The sequence below is a fragment of the Hyperolius riggenbachi genome, chromosome 9 (assembly GCF_040937935.1).
Source record: "Hyperolius riggenbachi isolate aHypRig1 chromosome 9, aHypRig1.pri, whole genome shotgun sequence".
Lineage (NCBI taxonomy): Eukaryota > Metazoa > Chordata > Amphibia > Anura > Hyperoliidae > Hyperolius > Hyperolius riggenbachi.
The window spans coordinates 58,730,608-58,753,104 of NC_090654.1; the positions used below are offsets into that span (position 1 = coordinate 58,730,608).

A 22,497-nucleotide genomic window follows, 5' to 3' on the forward strand; every position below is an offset into this window, starting at 1 on the left:
ACCACCAACCTTTCGGTTAACAGCCAAATGCACTAACCAATTGTGCCACAGAGATTGTGCACTCAGTTGCTGCTAAATGATTTTATGCGGATGTATGTGTGTCTTTTGGAGGGAGGAAGTAAGTCTGCTCCAAGAAGTTTAACACCACTTTTTCCTACAGCAAAGCATTCACTGTGTGACAGTATAGTGATGAGCACAACTGCCTTCCAAGCAGTTGACCTGGGTCTGATTCCTTGCCAATGTATGTGAGCTTGCTTTTGACATCCTACAAATCCTTGGAAGACAAGATCCATGAAAAAGGAGGAGGAGAAGGGTGGAAGGTTTTTATATGTGTAATCGGTTTCGGATCCAGATATCTGCAATATCCTCGGCTATCCGTGTCATTCGTCCAAATATCCGCAGATAGCTATCCGGATTTAAAAAAAAAAATCTGGAATCCGAATCCAATCCAGAATGCGTAAAAAAGTTTGTATATACGGGTTACCTGGATATCCAGGAATCCGGATGAGCATCCCTGATGGCCAATACCTTTGCCAGTTGTCCATGCCTCACTGTTGTGCTATATTATATTGAATACAGGTATAATAACTCTCACTTTTTCTTTTCAGCACACTTTGTTCGTAGCCTTGACCAGTTGCCAACTGAAACCCGGCCAGAGTCTGGAGCTGAAGGGATACATTCCTCGGAACACTAGATTGTACGTATGGCATTTTTGTTTTGTACTAAACAGCACTCTCTTAAAGTGACACTGAAGTGAAAAAAAAAAATAATGATGTGAAGATATGTATGTGCGGACAAATAACAACTGAAGTTTCTTAAAGAGGAACTGTCGCAAAAATCTTAAAATTTAAAACACATACAAATAAGTACATTTCTTCCATAGTAAAATAAGCCATACAATACTTTTCTCCTATGTTGCTGTCACTTAAAGTAGGTAGTAGAAATCTGACATTAGCGGCAGGTTTTGGGTTAGTCCATCCCTTCATGGGGGATTCTCAGCATGGCCTTTATTCTTTATAAAGACATTCCCTGAAAAAGATTTATACAAAGATGCTGGCTGGCCTCATTGCTCACTGCACACTATTTTTGGCAGTTGAACAGAGCAACTGCTAATCACTAAGTGCTTTTAAAAATAAAGAAATCCCTGAGAACCCCCATGAGAAGATGGGCTAGTCCAAAATCTGTCAGTAATGTCAGATGTCTACTACTTACTTTAAGTGACCGCAACATAGGAGAAAAGTAATGTATGGCTCATTTTACTCAGGAAGAAACATACTTGTTATTTGTATATGTATACAAGTATTTTAAATTTTAAGATTTTCGTGAACGAGGTCCTTTAACTCTTCCTATAGCGAGAAAGAGAACAGAGGCACCAAAAGGGTAAAAACAGTTGTTAAAAAGTTTAAAAATGCTTAGGAGGCAGTGGTGGGGCCCTAAACCGTGAGGAGTAGTCTTAAAACCAAATTTCTCAAAATGACCTGTGAAATCCTAAAGGTACTCATTGGACTTTGGGCCCCTTAGCGCAGTTAGGGTGCAAAAAAGTGCCACACATGTGGTACCACCATACTCAGGAGAAGTAGTTGTAACGATCGATGAAGCACAGAGATGATCTGATTACCGGTGATCTGCAGTATCACTGGGAATACAGATATATACCAGATTATAAGTGATCTGCAGTCTCACCGATAATCCGATATACTAGCTAACCTCTGTTCACCTGAGTAGAGTGTAGTGTTTGGTGTAACAGTAACACTTTGAGGACTAGGCCTCAGTGCAGCAAGGAGTACTGCACAGATTCCTTCTGCAGACCTGAGCTCTCCAAGACGGGAGGAGTCAGACTGCCAGTAGTAAGGATGTCTGGAAGTGACCCTCAGGAAGAAGGGTCGCTAACAGAGCGAAGAACCGCCTCTAACGGTAAGGTCGGTTCTCGAGGTCGGACAAGCCAGGTCGTACACACACAGACAGACAAAGTACAAGAACAGGAGGCAAAGGCGGAGTCTAAGTACAGGCAGGGTTCGGCAACGGGGTATCAGAAATATCGAGGTACCGAATCAGGAGGCTGAGGCGGAGTCTAGAAACGAGCCGGGGATCGGCAACAGAGTATCAGAAATATCGAGGTACAAGATCAGAGTTCAGAAGGGTAGTCAAGGCAGGCAAAAGTCATAACAGATAATCACAATCAAACTAGTACTTTAGCTATCAACAGAATCTAGCTAAGTGTAGGATTACAGCTCCAGCTGGTCCCGGCACACTTGCGGATCTGACTACGGATCTGGGTGCTCCCACATATGTGATCGCAACGCCAGACAAAGAGCAAGTGAACAGCCAGCAGTATATATACACAAGGACCTTTCCAGGACCTCCCTAATTGCTGGACCAATGAGAGTTGTGGAAAATGTCAGCTGACCCGCCTGGTCAGCTGACTCACTTCTGGCTGTTATTTAAACTCAGCCTCTGTGCGCGCGCACGTGTCACTCTGAGCCTTGGTGGACTATCAGTCCCAGCCACACCAGTACTGTCTAGCAATGTATTTTGTGAACCGCTTGCGGGGGCCGCTAAGCGGCATGCGGCGGTTTTTCCGCGTTGTGACGCCATGCTGGACGCGGAAACAGCCGCCTCACCTTGAGAGACGGCGGCTTTTTCGCGTTTCCTTACAGTACCCCCCCCCCGAGGAGTGGACTCCGGACAACTCCTACCAGGTTTCTCGGGGTGTAAGGCATGAAACTCCCTCCTTAACTCGTCTGCATGCATGCGTGAGCCCGGTACCCATTGCCTCTTCTCAATGCCGTACCCTTTCCAATGTACGAGGTACTGTACCGAGTTTTGTACCGTGCGTGAATCTAAAAATTTTTCCACTTCATATTCGGGTTGGGCATCTACTAACACAGGAGGAGGAGTAGTGGGGCCTGTGACAATCCAGCCCCGCGATCCTGTCGAGATCTGCTCCCGTTAGCGTACGCAGGAAGTACGGGCGCAGACGGACAACGAGACCGGTTGCTGGATCGTCAGAGGGAAGAAAAAGGAGGGCGACAGAGCGTGCCAATCCCGTCTAATCTGCTCCCGTTAGCATACGCAGGAAGTACGGTGAACAGACTGACAATAAAGATTGGTCGCGCAGCTGCCGACAATATGTAATGGGACAAACATCCACCAATCCCGTATTACTAGGCCACTGTTGCCATGCAGGTCTCATGCACTAGAGACTGCTGGAGGCAAATTCACTGTGTGCGTAGTAAACGGTTAAGATTGGTTGGAGGTGCCCATACATGTACAATTCTGATTGTGTATACAATCGGTAACTAAAAATATCGATTTCGCGCTGGAAATCGGGTAAATAAAGTAAACTGCCACCACTCTCTCAAGTTCAGGGAGGAAAGAGACTCCCGCTATCATAATACGGTAGCCAGCCCAATCACGTTCAACACGCTCAAGTCACCGTTCGGGGAATAATCACTTCCGACGGCTTAAAGACTGTGAGCAATGTGACGTTAAAGAAAGGTTACTGGGTCCCTATATGATGCAATCTCGAATTGTATTTATAATCGAGAAACAAAGTTATCGATTTCGCACAGGAAATCTGGTACTAGCTAATCCTAGAAGGAAGAAACGGTTATTTACAACCTAGCTAGCAAATCAACAATTTATAAGCAAATCATAAAACAATGCGGTAGTATGACTGACTCTTCAGAGGGCAGATTCGTTATAGCAGCAATCAGATGACCAGAAAAGGCACAAGACTGAACGATAAAATCGTTAGTTTATTTCTAAACTACATACACACAGCTTATTTTAGAACAGATTGATTGACAGAGAGAAGAGAGGAAAAGAGAACAGAATGTCTGATTATATACAGTTCAAATACCGTTATTGGTAGTCCATGCGGCAATCGCAAGTCTTTGGCGAAAGTCCCAAAATGGCAGTTGCCATGCGGCCAACAGGCCTTTGTTAGAAAGTTCAAAGATAGAGGTTTTGGCCCGTGTCCTTGCGGGCTGCCAGGATGTTACTAGGCATCAGATTGAAGGTAAAAGGACCCTGGACTTTTGGATCATGTCAGTTTTGTTCCTCACTGTAGGTGGGAGGAGTTATGACACATACAAGTCCAGCCTTGCAATTTGAATAAGGCAATGCCCCCTTAGGCAGGGAGAGGTTTTGGGCCAATTCATATTTTGCCCGCTCTCAGCATGCCCATAGGTAATATCAAGAACCCGAACGAATATTCACAATCAGCGTAAGTGTGTGAATCTGCTAATACCAAACACGAGGAGTCTGGATCGCTAATAGCACCGTCCCCCCCTTTCACCTTACTGGCACTGGTTCCGAAAGATCCAGAGGGCTGAAAATCTCTCAGGACCAGTGTCATGTGGAATCTAATAAACTCCATGAATTTGAGGGAACTGCGATCTTGGGAACACCAGAAATATTACCAAATTGTGCCTATTTATTAAATACAGTTTCTACAGTTTGGTTGAATCTTTGGGTGCCCAGATGGCGTGATAAGGATCATTCCTGTCTCCTTTCAACTCAGGCCACAAGGCAGCTAGATGTCGGACTCCTGGTGGGTCGGTGCCGATCAGGCTGGAGAAAGCTACAATTTATGAGCTTCTGTCAACTGATATCTACCCTTCACCTGATGGATGAGGTCATAAACACCTCAGGGGGTCCCCTGTGCTGGCAGAGAATCTTTTCAACAGGAGGCTAATTAACTGACCATGAAAAGATTTCTCCAGCCCTTTGGTGAAGGGAAAAAAAAGTGTATTTAAACCAAAAACTGTCAGTTTGGGTGGTTTGCGAAGAACTAGCGTTGGTAACTCCATGACGCATTCGATATGTCATATCGACGGCGTCACATCTCCCCCCTTTACAAGATTGGGGAAGGAGCGGTTAGCAGGACCTTGACTGAAGCAATACCAACTTGTTACTTGGGCTCCGTACAGCGGGGCAGCCTGGGTTCCACATGACCTTGGGGGTTGCCCTTTTTGTGTTGGTCAGTGGTTTAGCCAGGAGGCTACAGGGCTTCGCAAACGTCCTGTAGTATCCCGCTGTTCCCAGAGAGGCCTGTACCTCTGTCATGACAATCTGATATGCGTCTGGTTCAACGGTCAGATTGTCAGCTGACAGCTGTCCTAGTACCAGGGACGAGTGATCGCAGTGTTGCTCCCAAGTCGGGGGGAACACAGGGATGTCATCCGGGTACGTGACTGTACAACCGTGCTTGCTTTTCCACAGGTCGTTCCACGCCTGGAGAAAGGTGGCTTGGGCATCCATCATGCCAAAAGACATCCGCATCGAGGCGTTTAAGTCCAAGGGCAGGGTGAATGTGGATTCCAGGCGTGCCTTGGGCACGGTTGGAATCTGCCAGTATCCGTAGCTCCGATCTATGATCGTTAGGTAGTTGGCGGATGCCAGCCAATCCAACAGATCACCGAGGGGAGTCATGGGATACGCAACGGTTATTGGGATGTCATCCGGCATCCTATAGGCCTCACAGAACATGGTGGTCTGTGAGCTAGAGGATTTGCGAAGGACAGACATCTGTAACATCTCCTCATACTTCATCTTCACTTTTGCTTGCACCTCCGGAGAGGCGCTGTAGGGGATCTGCCATAAGGGCTTGTGAGTCCCCGGGTCCCTTCTGTGAACTGCTGTATCCTGCCCAGGGTTGCTGCGAAGATTTCGCTGTGGGGGCGCAGTGCGCTTCAGCGAGGCCTTCGGGGAGTACGAGAGGTGGGGGGTGACTTTCACATCATCCGCCAATTCTCGTGTGGGAGCTATCAAGCCTGGCAGGGGACCTGTGTCTTCCTGTTCTAATTGGCCGTGCTCTCCCAGAACTAACTGCGTTCTATCTGACTGGGCTTCTAACAGATCCACATGGACCGTGCTTTCACCTGGGGTGTCAGTTACATGGGGAATGGGCTCACTGAAGTAGTTACCATTCTCCCTGTACACCTGTAGTGGAGCTTCCACTGCTGGCGGCTTAGCGGTCTGGCCACTAAGCGCACGCAGGTTGGAGTCGCTCTGTAGTATCCTCACGGATGTGGGACTACAAATCTCAGCCAGCTGCCTAGTGCGATCTGAGGTCAGCTGCTGAAAATCAAACTCTCTGGGGTCAGAGCTGACAGGAATGCCTGCAGGCTCTGAGCTCAGGTTAACAGTACTGTGTGTGTCTGTCTGCACAGGTACACTACAATAAACATCACCTTTTGGGTACATCAAAATCACGCCAATATTGACATTGGTCTGAAGGTCAGAGATATCAGGGGAAGTCGAGACTTCTCCAGATAGTCCTGAGTCCAGACTACCGGTGACACTGAAAACGTCATCCAGCGTACTCTCACAAACATGCGCAACATTATCAAAAGCATTTGCATAACATGATATGTCATTTTTAGCATGAGTGTCACCCGCCTGAAAGTCAGAATTGTCAGAGGGGATCCCTGCTGTCAGCTCTGAGTTCATGCGGCTGGCCATAGAGCATGTAATAGCCAAAGAATGTACAGCGTTTCTATCACAATTATCACTGACACATGCAATTTCATTAGTAATAACAGGTGCAGAAAAAGATAAAATACAGTCAGTTGCTGGTACATATAAATCTGAGGGTACCTCCCGCCCAGTGGCATTAGGTACAGTAGCAATAGCAGGTAAGGGTTTGACATCTCCCTGTTTTCCCAAAGGCTTGTACAGTACCTGGTGGTCAGGGAGTCCTGCTGGGAACGCCTGCATATCAGCAGAAAATTCCGAAGGGCACACAAGCGTGCCTAGATCAGTGCCAAGCACAGGAGGAGAGGGAAACTCAGCAACAGCCCACTCTGGAAAACCCACCCCCCATCCGGCCTTCTCGGGACCTGGGATAACAGGGTTGTGGTGGTTGGGCCTGACTTCAGTCAGGGTGAGGAGCTTTTGTGGGAGAATATCTTCCTCTGTGGCAAGGTCGGAACAGACCAAGGAAACATCTGCTTCTGGAGCACTGGAGCAAAAGATGATCTGGTCGTCCACTGGAGCACTGTGAAGATTTCCGGAACCGTAGAGCATCTCTGACACGCTGACAGGCAGTGCAGAGGGTGATGCAGGTGACGGATCAGGGTTGCTAGCCATCTTCGGGCTAGGGACGGTCGTTCTTTTCCTCTTGGGACAGAAGAACTGTATGTGGCCAGTCAAGCCACAAAGGTTACACGTGCGAATGGCAGGTGTGTCAGACTGGGATGCAGCAATAGCAGCAGCTGCAGGTCTCAGTGGCACAAAGCTCGCCGGACCAGGAGGAGTGAATGCAGTAGGCTTACCTCCTTCCAAGTCTTGGGACAGTGTTCTGTGACTGTTCAGCACCAGAGTTCTCTGGCTGTCAGGTACAGGAACCTGATGGTACGCCCTCTCAGAGGTGCGCACAGGAAAGTCTCGTTCCGTGCCCTCTTCCATGGCAGGAAGTTTTGCTGTGGGGGTCACGGGTAGAGGTTCGCCTCTCTCCACCGAAACACATAGTGAAGAGTGCTGATTCGATTGGGTTAGCTGGGCCAACTCCAATTCACGCTGGAGCCGTAGCTCTTCGATCTGGAGATCCCACTGGCGCAGACACTCTCGGTGCTCCTGGTATCTGCGCAGTTCCTCGCCGGTCAGGTTTGCCAACTCCAATTCCCGCTGGAGTCGTCGCTCCTTGGCCTGGAGATCAAACTGGCGCAGCCACTCTTGGTGCTCTGCTTCACGCGGGAGCTCCTCCGCCTCATGCTGGCGCTGACATTCTCGGAACTCCTGGTACAAGCGCAGATCCTCGCCGGTCAGGTTTGCCAACCACTCCGGGGTTATCAGGACTGCAGGGAATAGAGGCATTAAGCAAGGTGGCGACAAGGATTCCATCTCTGGGGTTATGCCACCAGCTCAGCCTTGTTTGTGCTGCAAGCAGCAATGCCGTGCGATTTGCAGAGGGCTTGCAAGTCAGGAACAAACCAATTCTGGTGAAACTGAACTGAATCAGACATTCAGAAGAGAGGAGTACAAGAAAGAGTAGGATATAGCAAAGAAAAAGTTAAGAAATGTAGACCAATCTATTCGCTATCAATGTGTACCGTTTTGTGCCCAGAACTCCGGTTCTGCAAGACAGGATACTTAGCGACCACTGTCTTATTGTTCTGGTTGCAAAGACTGAGTTTGTCAGATCTTTGCGCTCTGATTTCCCAAAAGCTGGCTATGCCTGGTTTTGGGGTGTGCTATCACCACCACTGCCAACCAATGTGACAATCCAGCCCCGCGATCCCGTCGAGATCTGCTCCCGTTAGCGTACGCAAAAAGTACGGGCGCAGACGGACAACGAGACCGGTTGCTGGATCGTCAGAGGGAAGAAAAAGGAGGGCGACAGAGCGTGCCAATCCCGTCTAATCTGCTCCCGTTAGCATACGCAGGAAGTACGGTGAACAGACTGAAAATAAAGATTGGTCGCGCAGCTGCCGACAATATGTAATAGGACAAACATCCACCAATCCCGTATTACTAGGCCACTGTTGCCATGCAGGTCTCTTGCACTAGAGACTGCTGGAGGCAAATTCACTGTGTGCGTAGTAAACGGTTAAGATTGGTTGGAGGTGCCCATACATGTACAATTCTGATTGTGTATACAATCGGTAACTAAAAATATCGATTTCGCGCTGGAAATCGGGTAAATAAAGTAAACTGCCACCACTCTCTCAAGTTCAGGGAAGAAAGAGACTCCCGCTATCATAATACGGTAGCCAGCCCAATCACGTTCAACACGCTCAAGTCACCGTTCGGGGAATAATCACTTCCGACGGCTTAAAGACTGTGAGCAATGTGACGTTAAAGAAAGGTTACTGGGTCCCTATATGATGCAATCTCGAATTGTATTTATAATCGAGAAACGAAGTTATCGATTTCGCACAGGAAATCTGGTACTAGCTAATCCTAGAAGGAAGAAACGGTTATTTACAACCTAGCTAGCAAATCAACAATTTATAAGCAAATCATAAAACAATGCGGTAGTATGACTGACTCTTCAGAGGGCAGATTCGTTATAGCAGCAATCAGATGACCAGAAAAGGCACAAGACTGAACGATAAAATCGTTAGTTTATTTCTAAACTACATACACACAGCTTATTTTAGAACAGATTGATTGACAGAGAGAAGAGAGGAAAAGAGAACAGAATGTCTGATTATATACAGTTCAAATACCGTTATTGGTAGTCCATGCGGCAATCGCAAGTCTTTGGCGAAAGTCCCAAAATGGCGGTTGCCATGCGGCCAACAGGCCTTTGTTAGAAAGTTCAAAGATAGAGGTTTTGGCCCGTGTCCTTGCGGGCTGCCAGGATGTTACTAGGCATCAGATTGAAGGTAAAAGGACCCTGGACTTTTGGATCATGTCAGTTTTGTTCCTCACTGTAGGTGGGAGGAGTTATGACACATACAAGTCCAGCCTTGCAATTTGAATAAGGCAATGCCCCCTTAGGCAGGGAGAGGTTTTGGGCCAATTCATATTTTGCCTGCTCTCAGCATGCCCATAGGTAATATCAAGAACCCGAACGAATATTCACAATCAGCGTAAGTGTGTGAATCTGCTAATACCAAACACGAGGAGTCTGGATCGCTAATAGCACCGTCTCCCCCTTTCACCTTACTGGCACTGGTTCCGAAAGATCCAGAGGGCTGAAAATCCCTCAGGACCAGTGTCATGTGGAATCTAATAAACTCCGTGAATTTGAGGGAACTGCGATCTTGGGAACACCAGAAATATTACCAAATTGTGCCTATTTATTAAATACAGTTTCTACAGTTTGGTTGAATCTTTGGGTGCCCAGAGGGCGTGATAAGGATCATTCCTGTCTCCTTTAAACTCAGGCCACAAGGCAGCTAGGTGTCGGACTCCTGGTGGGTCGGTGCCGATCAGGCTGGAGAAAGCTACAATTTATGAGCTTCTGTCAACTGATATCTACCCTTCACCTGATGGATGAGGTCATAAACACCTCAGGGGGTCCCCTGTGCTGGCAGAGAATCTTTTCAACAGGAGGCTAATTAACTGACCATGAAAAGATTTCTCCAGCCCTTTGGTGAAGGGAAAAAAAAGTGTATTTAAACCAAAAACTGTCAGTTTGGGTGGTTTGCGAAGAACTAGCGTTGGTAACTCCATGACGCATTCGATATGTCATATCGACGGCGTCACAGGGCCCACCTGGACTGCTGGTTTAAGAAGAGACACGTGGAAGGACCTAACCCCCCGCATGCTGGTGGGAAGGTCAATGGTATAAGTAACATCGTTGATCCTCCTGACTACCGGAAATGGACCCACAAACCTGGGACCAAGCTTGTCAGAAGGTTGTCTCAAGGTCAGGTGACGGGTTGACACCCAAACCAAATCTCCTGGTTGAAATTTCCACTCTAACGAGCGTTTTTTGTCAGCCTGACCTTTCTGACTCTGAAATGCTTTTACCAGGTTATTCTTAATGGTCCACCACATGTCCTTAAAGCGGAATATAACCCTGCATTTCAACTTTGCTCTAAAACATTATTTACAGCATATTATATGCAAAAAGCATTTTTTTTTTACTAGACCAGCATTGGAAGGGTTAAACACAGAGGTTTTAAGTTCCGTGCAGACATTCAGATGGTTACATTCTATTTAGTTAGTATGTAACTGTTTATCAATAGATACATCTCTTTGGCTGTCCTCCAAGCTCCTTCTCAGTGAGAGAGATGAGTCATAATAAACACATATTTGTAAACAAAAAGTATCTAACTCAAGTTCGGATTCGTCTGCAGAAATCTCTAGGGACTTTAAAGCCCTGTGTAACCCTTCCAATGCTGGTCTAGTAAAAAAAAAAATGCTGGTTGCATATAATATACTGTAAATAATGTTTTAGAGCAAAGTTGAAATGCAGGGTTATATTCCGCTTTAAATGACCTTTGCCAAGCCTCCAAGGCTGGAAATGGAGTGGACGCAATTGGCAACGGAGAGAATTTAGGTAGTTTACCGGTTACTATCTGAAATGGACAGAAACCTGAGGAAGAACTCTTTAAGTTGTTGTGGGCAAATTCTGCATAAGGTAAAAATTTAACCCAATCACTCTGCGCCTCGGCAACGTAACATCTCAGAAATTGCTCTAACGATTGATTGACCCTCTCCGTCTGGCCATTTGTCTGTGGGTGGTAACCCGAGGAAAACGACAGTTTCATGCCCATTTGGTGACAGAATTTTGAAACAAACTGGACTCCCCGATCAGACACTATGTCTTCTAGAATGCCATGCAGTCGGAAGACATGGGTGATAAATAAATCGGCCAGTTCCTGGGCCGAGGGGAGTCCCTTCAGGGGCACGAAGTGGGCCATTTTACTGAAACGGTCGACCACCACCCAGATGACCGACATGCCTTCAGACCTAGGAAGCTCTCCCACAAAATCCATGGACAAGTGGGTCCATGGTTTACTCGGGGTGGGCAAAGGCTGCAGAGTACCTACAGATGCCAGCCGGGAGGGCTTACTTTTTGCGCACACCGCACATGCCCTGACGAACTCTTTGCAGTCGGCTGCTAGTGAAGGCCACCATGCACATCTGGCCACGAGATCTTGCGTTCTAGACGCCCCAGGATGTCCCGCATTTTTATGAGAGTGGACCATCTCCAAGATCTGGAGACGGAATGGTAACGGGATAAACAACACCCCGTCTGGTTTCCCTTCCGGGATATCCTGCTGGAAAGGACTCAAAGTCTCCTTCCAGTCCTCCCAAGTCTCAGTAGCGGCTAACACCACCCTTCATGGGACAATGGTCTCGGGAACAGAGGACTGTGCTGTCTCCGGCTCGAAACACCTAGAGAGTGCATCTGCCTTGGTATTCTTACTACCTGGCGTGTACGTGATCAAGAATGTAAATCTCGAGAAAAATAGAGACCATCGAGCCTGCCGAGGGCTTAACCTTTTAGCCCCCTCGATGTATTCCAGATTCTTGTGGTCGGTATAAACCGTGATAGTGTGCTCAGCTCCCTCTAGCCAATGATGCCACTCTTCGAAGGCCAATTTGATGGCTAGGAGCTCCCTGTTGCCTATATCATAGTTTCTCTCTGCCGGAGAGAACCTCCGGGAAAAATAGGCACACGGGTGTAATCTACCCTGGAGACCAGAATGCTGAGACAGCACAGCCCCCACCCCGACCTCCGAGGCGTCTACCTCAACAATAAACGGGAAGGAGGTGTCCACATGTCTCAGTATGGGTGCCGAGCAGAACAACCCTTTTAAAGTAGAAAATGCCTGTAAGGCCTCGGGAGGCCAATGAGTGGTGTCTGCCCCTTTTTTAGTAAGGCTAGTGAGGGGTGCGACTACTGTGGAGTACCCCTTTATAAACCTTCTATAATAATTCGCAAACCCCAAGAACCGTTGTAGCGACTTCAACCCCACCGGCTGCGGCCACTCCAGAACCGCGGAGACCTTGGCAGGGTCCATAGACAGACCTGAGGTGGAGATTATATATCCCAGAAAGGCAACCGACGTAACCTCAAAAATACACTTCTCAAGTTTAGCGTATAACATATTCTGCCTCAGTTTGTCTAATACAATCCTGACATGGGTTCTGTGTTCCGGGAGGTTGTTGGAAAAGATGAGAATGTCGTCTAAATAGACTAAAACGAACTTCCCTAACACCTCCCTAAAAACCTCATTGATGAGCTCCTGGAAGACGGCCGGGGCATTACATAACCCGAAGGGCATCACCCTGTACTCGTAATGCCCGTCAGGGGTATTGAAGGCCGTCTTCCACTCGTCGCCCTTTCTTATACGCACCAGATTGTATGCCCCCCGTAAATCTAGTTTTGAAAATATCCTAGCCTCCGTGACCTGTGTGAATAAATCGTCTATAAGTGGCAACGGGTAGCGATTCTTCACTGTGATTTTGTTAAGGCCACGATAATCGATACAAGGCCGTAATCCCCCGTCTTTCTTCTTAACAAAAAAGAAACCTGCCCCAGCGGGTGACAGGGACGGCCGAATGAAGCCTTTGGCCAAGTTCTCACGGATATACTCCTGCATGGCTAGTTTTTCGGGGCCAGATAAATTATACAAATGGCCTCGAGGAGGCATACAACCAGAATAAAGGTCAATAGGACAGTCAAACGGGCAATGCGGGGGCAATTTATCCGCTGCCTTGGGACAGAACACATCAGCATAATCCGCGTACTGTTCTGGTACACCTTCCACCTGTACCCTGGTTTGACCCAATGTCAGCCTCCCCAAACACTGCTGGAAACAATGAGGTGACCATGCTGTTAACTGCCCTGTGGCCCAGTCTATCTGCGGAGAATGAATTTGTAACCATGGCATGCCTAGGATAATGGTGGAGGTTGACATGTGTAACACAAAAAATTTTAACTGTTCCCCATGCAATACCCCTATGGTGAGCTTCACTAGCGGAGTCTGTGACAGGGTATGATTCCGTTGCAAAGGGGAATCGTCCACTGCCGTGACCTGAATGGGGGGTCTCACGGGAGTGAGTGGTAGACCCAACTCCTGAGCAAATTCGAAGTTCATAAAATTAGCCGCTGAGCCGGAGTCGATAAAGGCTTCAGTGGCTACAGACTTATCATCCCATGTGACAGTACAAGGGAGAAGCAATTTTCTTTCTTTAAGGGGTGAGGATTGTGTGCCCAGGGTGTCACCCCCCACTACTCCTAGGCAGACCCGTTTCCCGACCTGTTAGGGCAGTTTCGCACCCTATGCCCTGCTGCAGCACAGTACAGGCACAACTGTTCCGTCATTCTCCGCCTTCGCTCCACCTGGGTCAGTTTCGATCGACCAATCTGCATTGGTTCGGGCGGAGGCAAGGCCAGAGAGGGTGAGACAGGCGGAGATGGTGCTACTAGGGGTGTAGCAGATGGTGCCGCATAAGATGTCACTCTGACATGGTGACTGCCCCTAGTCTGCCTCTGATGGCGTAGCCTATGATCAACTCGAATGGCCGATGATATGGCCTCATCGACTGTCTTAGGCTCGGGTACAGTTAACATTAGGTCGGAAACCTCCTCCGACAACCCGGACAGGAAGTAATCCATCAGGGCAAAGTTGTCGAATCTGGCGGTGACTGACCATCTACGAAATTCGGCCGCATAATCCTCGACCGAACCCCTGCCTTGCCGCAAAACTTTGAGCTTCCGCTCAGAGGACGCAGCAAGGTCAGGGTCGTCGTAAATTACGGCCATGGCCTTAAAGAATTCCTCAACCGAGGTCAGAGCAGTATCGGTAGGAGGCAGGTTGTATGCCCATGACTGGGAGTCACCAGTCAGCAAAGTTTTAATAAAGGTGACCCGTTGGGTCTCAGTCCCCGAGGATCGGGGTCTCAACTCGAAGTAAGATAACACTCTACTCTTAAAATTCCGGAAGTCAGACTTGTGGCCGGAAAATTTATCAGGTACAGGCATACGTATGTCATCACTAGGAGGGGATCGCACCGAATCAACTGACGTCTGAAGGGTTTGCACAGAGCCTGTTAGGGCATCGATTAAAGCTTTGTGCTGGCCCAGTGCTTGATGGATGGCATCCACCGAAGTGGCAAGCACAGTCAGAGGGTCAGCGCGTGCGTCCATCTGTTATTTGGTCTGGCGTTCTGTAACGATCGGTGAAGCACAGAGAGGATCTGATTACCGGTGATCTGCAGTATCACTGGGAATACAGATATATACCAGATTATAAGTGATCTGCAGTCTCACCGATAATCCGATATACTAGCTAACCTCTGTTCACCTGAGTAGAGTGTAGTGTTTGGTGTAACAGTAACACTTTGAGGACTAGGCCTCAGTGCAGCAAGGAGTACTGCACAGATTCCTTCTGCAGACCTGAGCTCTCCAAGACGGGAGGAGTCAGACTGCCAGTAGTAAGGATGTCTGGAAGTGACCCTCAGGAAGAAGGGTCGCTAACAGAGCGAAGAACCGCCTCTAACGGTAAGGTCGGTTCTCGAGGTCGGACAAGCCAGGTCGTACACACACAGACAGACAAAGTACAAGAACAGGAGGCAAAGGCGGAGTCTAAGTACAGGCAGGGTTCGGCAACGGGGTATCAGAAATATCGAGGTACCGAATCAGGAGGCTGAGGCGGAGTCTAGAAACGAGCCGGGGATCGGCAACAGAGTATCAGAAATATCGAGGTACAAGATCAGAGTTCAGAAGGGTAGTCAAGGCAGGCAAAAGTCATAACAGATAATCACAATCAAACTAGTACTTTAGCTATCAACAGAATCTAGCTAAGTGTAGGATTACAGCTCCAGCTGGTCCCGGCACACTTGCGGATCTGACTACGGATCTGGGTGCTCCCACATATGTGATCGCAACGCCAGACAAAGAGCAAGTGAACAGCCAGCAGTATATATACACAAGGACCTTTCCAGGACCTCCCTAATTGCTGGACCAATGAGAGTTGTGGAAAATGTCAGCTGACCCGCCTGGTCAGCTGACTCACTTCTGGCTGTTATTTAAACTCAGCCTCTGTGCGCGCGCACGTGTCACTCTGAGCCTTGGTGGACTATCAGTCCCAGCCACACCAGTACTGTCTAGCAATGTATTTTGTGAACCGCTTGCGGGGGCCGCCTCCAATGCGGATTCCGCCGTTCTCAATGCAGATTCCGCCGTTCCCAATGCGGATTCCGCCGCTCTGCCTACGCGGCATGCGGCAGTTTTTCCGCGTTGTGACGCCATGCTGGACGCGGAAACAGCTGCCTCACCTTGAGAGACGGCGGCTTTTTCGCATTTCCTTACAGTAGTATAATGTGTTTTGTGGTGTATTTTTACATATACCCATGCTGGGTGGGAAAAATATCTCTGTAAAGGACAATTTTTTGATCTTTTTACACACAATTGTCTATTTACAGAGAGATTTCTCCCACCCAGCATGGTATGTGTAAAAATACACCCCAAAACACATTATACTACTTCTCCTGAGTACAGCGATACCACATGTGTGGCACTTTTTTGCATCCTAACTGTGCTAAGGGGCCCAAAGTCCAATGAGTACCTGTAGGATTTCACAGGTCGTTTTGAGACATTTGGTTTCAAGACTACGCCTCACGGTTTAGGGCCCCTAAAATGCCAGGGCAATTTAGGAACCCCACAAGTGACCCCATTTTAGAAAGACAACACCACAAGGTATTCTGTTAGGAGTATGGTGAGTTCATAGAAGATTTTTTTTTGTCACAAGTTAGCGGAAATTGACATTTTGTGAAAAAAGAACAATAAAAATCAATTTCCGCTAACTTGTGACAAAAAATAAAATCTTCTATGAACTCACCATACCCCTAATGGAATACCTTGGGGTGTCTTCTTTCTAAAATGGGGTCACTTGTGGGGTTCCTATAATGCCTTGGCATTTTAGGGGCCCTAAACCGCGAGGAGTAGTCTTGAAACCAAATTTCTCAAAATGACCTGTGAAATCCTAAAGGTACTCATTGGACTTTGGGCCCCTTAGCGCAGTTAGGGTGCAAAAAAGTGCCACACATGTGGTACCACCATACTCAGGAGAAGTAGTATAATGTGTTTTGTGGTGTATTTTTACATATACCCATGCTGGGTGGGAAAAATATCTCTGTAAAGGACAATTTTTTGATCTTTTTACACACAATTGTCTATTTACAGAGATATTTCTCCCACCCAGCATGGGTATGTGTAAAAATACACCACAAAACAAATTATACTACTTCTCCTGAGTATGGCGATACCACATGTGTGGCACTTTTTTGCACCCTAACTGCGCTAAGGGGCCCAACATCCTATGAGTACCTTTAGGATTTCACAGGTCATTTTGAGGCATTTGGTTTCTAGACTACTCCTCACGGTTTAGGGCCCCTAAAATGCCAGGGCAGTATAGGAACCCCACAAGTGACCCCATTTTAGAAAGAAGACACCCCTAGGTATTCCATTAGTAGTATGGTGAGTTTATAGAAGATTTTATTTTTTGTCACAAGTCAGCGGAAATTGATTTTTTTTTTTGTCATTTTCCACTAACTTGTGACAAAAAATAAAAACTTCTATGAACTCACCATACTACTAACAGAATACCTTGGGGTGTCTTCTTTCTAAAACGGGGTCACTTGTGGGGTTTCTACACTGCCCTGGCATTTTAGGGGCCCTAAACGTGAGGAGTAGTCTGGAAAGCAAATGCCTCAAAATGACCTGTGAATAGGACGTTGGGCTCCTTAGCGCACCTAGACTGCAAAAAAGTGTCACACATGTGGTATCTCCATACTCAGGAGAAGTAGTATAATGTGTTTTGGGGTGTATTTTTACACATACCCATGCTAGGTGGGAGAAATATCTCTGTAAATGGACAATTGTGTGTAAAAAAAAATCAAAAAATTGTCATTTACAGAGAGATTTCTCCCACCCAGCATGGGTATGTGTAAAAATACACCCCAAAACACATTATACTACTTCTCCTAAGTACGGCGATACCACATGTGTGACACTTTTTTGCAGCCTAGGTGCGCTAAGGGGCCCATTCACGGGTCATTTTGAGGCATTTGGTTTCTAGACTACTCACGGTTTAGGGCCCCTAAAATGCCAGGGCAGTATAGGAACCCCACAAGTGACCCCATTTTAGAAAGAAGACACCCCAAGGTATTCCGTTAGGTGTATGGTGAGTTCATAGAAGATTTTATTTTTTGTCACAAGTTAGTGGAAAATGACACTTTGTGAAAAAAACAATAAAAATCAATTTTCCGCTAACTTTTGACAAAAAAAAAAATCTTCTATGAGATCGTCATACACCTAACGGAATACCTTGGGGTGTCTTTTTTTTCTAAAATGGGGTCACTTGTGGGGTTCCTATACTGCCCTGGCATTTTAGGGGCCCAAAACCGTGAGGAGTAGTCTGGAAACCAAATGTCTCAAAATGACTGTTCAGGGGTATAAGCATCTGCAAATGTTGATGACAGGTGGTCTATGAGGGGGCGAATTTTGTGGAACTGGTCATAAGCAGGGTGGCCTCTTAAATAACAGGTTGTATTGGGCCTGATCTGATGGATAGGAGTGCTAGGGGGGTGACAGGAGGTGATTGATGGGTGTCTCAGGGGGTGATTAGAGGGGAAAATAGATGCAATCAATGCACTGGGGAGGTGATCGGAAGGGGGTCTGAGGGGGATCTGAGGGTTTGGCCGAGTGATCAGGAGCCCACACGGGGCAAATTAGGGCCTGATCTGATGGGTAGGTGTGCTAGGGGGTGACAGGTGGTGACAGGAGGTGATTGATGGGTGTCTCAAGGTGTGATTAGAGGGGGGAATAGATGCAAGCAATGCACTGGCGAGGTGATCAGGGCTGGGGTCTGAGAGCGTTCTGAGGGTGTGGACGGGTGATTGGGTGCCCTAGGGGCAGATAGGGGTCTGATCTGACGGGTAGCAGTGACAGGTGGTGACAGGGGGTGATTGATGGGTGATTGATGGGTAATTAGTGGGTGTTTAGAGGAGAGAACAGATGTAAACAATGCACTTGGGAGGTGATCTGACGGCGGGTTTGCGGGCGATCTGATGGTGTGGGTGGGTGATCAGATTGCCCGCAAGGGGCAGGTTAGGGGCTGATTGACGGGTGGCAGTGACAAGGGGTGACAGGGGGTGATTGATGGGTGATTGACAGGTGATCAGTGGGTTATTACAGGGAAGAACAGATGTAAATAATGCACTGGCACTGGCTGTATACATTACAAAGTGTATTATACACACTGCCGTCGGGTTGTCGTCGCGGGTGGGCGGAGCCTATTGCCGGCGGATGCGCGCGCATCACTGCGCGCGATCCCAGGCCAGGAAGAGACCCAGGACCCGACGCCAATCTGCGTTACGTGGTCCTGGGGCTGCCACTTTGCCGCCGCCAATCTACAGTGGGCGGTCAGCAAGTGGTTAATAGAACGCCAGGGAGGTTAATAACTGGTTAATGGCAAAGCCCCCATGCAAGCTAGAATCACCAAATTTGCAAGGTATGTTAAGGAGTTCAGAGGAAAATCTTTTTTTAAAAAGACCTTGTAGTTTTGGAGAAAATCAATGTTAAAATTAGAGGAAAAAGTCTATATTCAAAGCGGAACTGAAATATTGTTTGAAATATGCAATGCACATGCTCCGTTTGTCCTCTCATGCACTTGGAAATTTCATCCTGCTCGTTCCCTGAAAGCCCCGGCAGCAGTGACTGTCTCTGACAAACAAGATTGGGCAAGTAAAAAAATAATTAATCAGACAGCCCCTCTCCTGCTCGTTCTGGTGACAAAAAGCAGCGTCCACGCTGTGCTGAATGAACGACCACGGAGTGGCCGTGGTGGGGCAGAGAAGGGGCGGAGAAAGGGCGGAGACTTCAACTGAGGCAAGAAATAGAGGTCACGCAGGCAGAAGAGCACAGGCTCTTCTGCCTGATCTCAGCATCGACTTGTAAGTCGATGATGTTAACGGCAGGAATTCGGGACCGGGAGAGCCAGAAAAAAAGATACATAGACTGCGCAGAGGTATGTGAGCCTTAAAGGTACATACCCAAATTATCAAATTGTGGCCCAAAAAAATGTCTTCAGTTCCACTTTGAATGCGGTAAAATGACAGATAATGTATCAACATGTATATAAATTTATATATAAATGTGTGTGTGTATATATATATATATATATATATATATATATATATATATATATATATATATATATATATATATATGTTCAGAGCGTGGGAAATAAAAAAAATTGATGTGGGGTTCCCCCCCCCGAGACTCTTTAACCCCTTGTCCACCATGCAGGGTGGGATAGCCGGAATGGAATGCCCCGACTGCGTGGTGATTCACCCCGAGCTATACCAGCTCGCATGGTCCCCGGAATGGGGGGGGGGGGGGGCTCTGGAAGAGAGGAACAGCTAAGCCTCCCCCTCTCTCTCCAATCCATGAACAAGGGGTTTTTCCCTACCTCCGGTGCGCAAGGAGAAGGTGGGGCCTGACAACGCCCTGGGGGGTGGGGGTTTGTGGTGGCATCTGGAAGTCCCCTTTAAGAAGGGGACCCCCAGATGCCAGCCCCTTCCCCAGGAGAAATGAGTATAGGCTTTAAAATATGTGTGAACTGCAATGGAGACTGGACATAAACTTGCATGCAGCAAGTTAGAATAACGCGATCAGTTACAACGCTGTACTGTGAACTGGCCCATAGAATTGTATGGGCAGGGAGTGGACTTGCAGGATTATTTGTCAATGCAACTAAGCACTGTGAACTAGCCCCGTAGGGGGTGGCAGTGGTGACATTGCTATGCAGAGCAACTGCCTGGTCTATTGCAGGATCCTATTCTCTTCCTGTGCTGTGTCTCTCCTACCACAGTGCAGCATCTTACCACAAGGCTGATGACTCATACAGTAGATAGGATGGATATGTTAATAAGGTTAAGTTTTAGTTGATGTCTGTAAATGATGAATATCATGTCTAAGGCATAGCTGTGTGTCTGCTTCCCATAATGGAGGATGTGGAGGTGGATATAACAACTGACTCAGTACACTGATTATTGATTCTTTGTTTTCAGTTTTACCGTAGACATGGGAATAAATCCTTACAACTTGGCCTTACACTTTAATCCTCGATTTAACTACTACTTTTACTACAGAAAAACAGTCCTCAATTCCATGCAGGGCGGTGTTTGGGGCCCAGAAAAGACTGTGAATACATTCCCCTTCTGGGAGGAGACAGAGACAACGGTAAGATTACACACTGTGGAAATACATGAGGAGGGGAGTGAGAACTTTTCATAAAACAGCCAGGTTTTATTACAAAAAAAATCTAACTGAAGGCTCAACATGAGTCCATGTTGAATGTAGAGGACAAGGGTGCAAGGCCCCTCATTTGCACAACATTGGATTGGGAGTGTGAAGAGGCTCTGGCTGTGAAGGTGGTAGATGGGGGTTCTGGCTGCGAGGTTGGTAGATGGGAGCTCTGGCTGCGAGAGTGGTAGATGGGGGCTCTGCCTGCGAGGGTGGTAGATGGGGGCTCTGGCTGTGAGGGAGGTAGATGGGGGTTCTGGCTGCGAGGTTGGTAGATGGGAGCTCTGGCTGTGAGGGTGGTAGATGGGGGCTCTGCCTGCGAGGGTGGTAGATGGGGGCTCTGGCTGTGAGGGTGGTAGATAGGGACTATGGCTGTGAGAGTGGTAGATGGGGGCTCTGGCTGTGAGGGTGGTAGATGAGGGCTGTGGAGGTGGTAGATGGGGGCTCTAGCTGCAAGGGTGGTAGATGGGGGCTCTGGCTGCAAGGGTGGTAGATGGGGGCTCTGGCTGTGAGGGTGGTAGATGGGGGCTCTGGCTGCGAGGGGGGTAGATGGGGGCTCTGGCTGCGAGGGTGGTAGATGGGGGCTCTGGCTGTTAGGGTGGTAGATGGGGACTGTGGCTGTGAGGGTGGTAGATGGAGACTATGGCTGTGAGAGTGGTAGATGGGGACTATGGCTGTGAGGGTGGTAGATGGGGACTATGGCTACAAGGGTGATAGATGGGGGCTCTGGCTGTGAGGGTGGTAGATGGGGACTATGGCTGTGAAAGTGGTAGATGGGGACTATGGTTGTGAGAGTGGTAGATGGGGGCTCTGGCTGTGAGGGTGGTAGATGGGGGCTCTGGCTGTGAGAGTGGTAGATGGGGGCTATGGCTGCGAGGTTGGTAAATGGGGGCTATAGCTGCAAGGGTGGTAGTTGGGGGCTCTAGCTGTGAGGGTGGTAGATTGGGGCTCTGGCTGTGAGAGTGGTAGATGGGGGCTCTGCCTGCGAGGGTGGTAGATGGGGGCTCTGGCTGTGAGGGAGGTAGATGGGGGTTCTGGCTGCGAGGTTGGTAGATGGGAGCTCTGGCTGTGAGGGTGGTAGATGGGGGCTCTGCCTGCGAGGGTGGTAGATGGGGGCTCTGGCTGTGAGGGTGGTAGATAGGGACTATGGCTGTGAGAGTGGTAGATGGGGGCTCTGGCTGTGAGGGTGGTAGATGAGGGCTGTGGAGGTGGTAGATGGGGGCTCTAGCTGCAAGGGTGGTAGATGGGGGCTCTGGCTGCAAGGGTGGTAGATGGGGGCTCTGGCTGTGAGGGTGGTAGATGGGGGCTCTGGCTGCGAGGGTGGTAGATGGGGGCTCTGGCTGCGAGGGTGGTAGATGGGGGCTCTGGCTGTTAGGGTGGTAGATGGGGACTGTGGCTGTGAGGGTGGTAGATGGAGACTATGGCTGTGAGAGTGGTAGATGGGGACTATGGCTGTGAGGGTGGTAGATGGGGACTATGGCTACAAGGGTGATAGATGGGGGCTCTGGCTGTGAGGGTGGTAGATGGGGACTATGGCTGTGAAAGTGGTAGATGGGGACTATGGTTGTGAGAGTGGTAGATGGGGGCTCTGGCTGTGAGGGTGGTAGATGGGGGCTCTGGCTGTGAGAGTGGTAGATGGGGGCTATGGCTGCGAGGTTGGTAAATGGGGGCTATAGCTGCAAGGGTGGTAGTTGGGGGCTCTAGCTGTGAGGGTGGTAGATTGGGGCTCTGGCTGTGAGAGTGGTAGGTGGGGCTCTGGCTGCAAGGCTGGT

General features: G+C 48.4%; 1 protein-coding gene across 2 annotated transcripts in view; it reads left to right on the plus strand.

Annotated features, from left to right (window-relative positions):
• The window catches only part of LOC137531601 (galectin-1-like), a 36,030-nt gene that overhangs the window by 11,716 nt on the left and 1,817 nt on the right, over positions 1 to 22,497 (plus strand). The window contains exons 2-3 of one of the 2 annotated variants that reach the window (XM_068251544.1): positions 609 to 697; positions 20,491 to 20,662. In XM_068251544.1, the coding sequence (XP_068107645.1) occupies positions 609 to 697; positions 20,491 to 20,662 (261 nt within the window). The remainder of the gene's footprint in view (positions 1 to 608; positions 698 to 20,490; positions 20,663 to 22,497) is intronic. The other variant, XM_068251545.1, reaches the window with a different exon arrangement.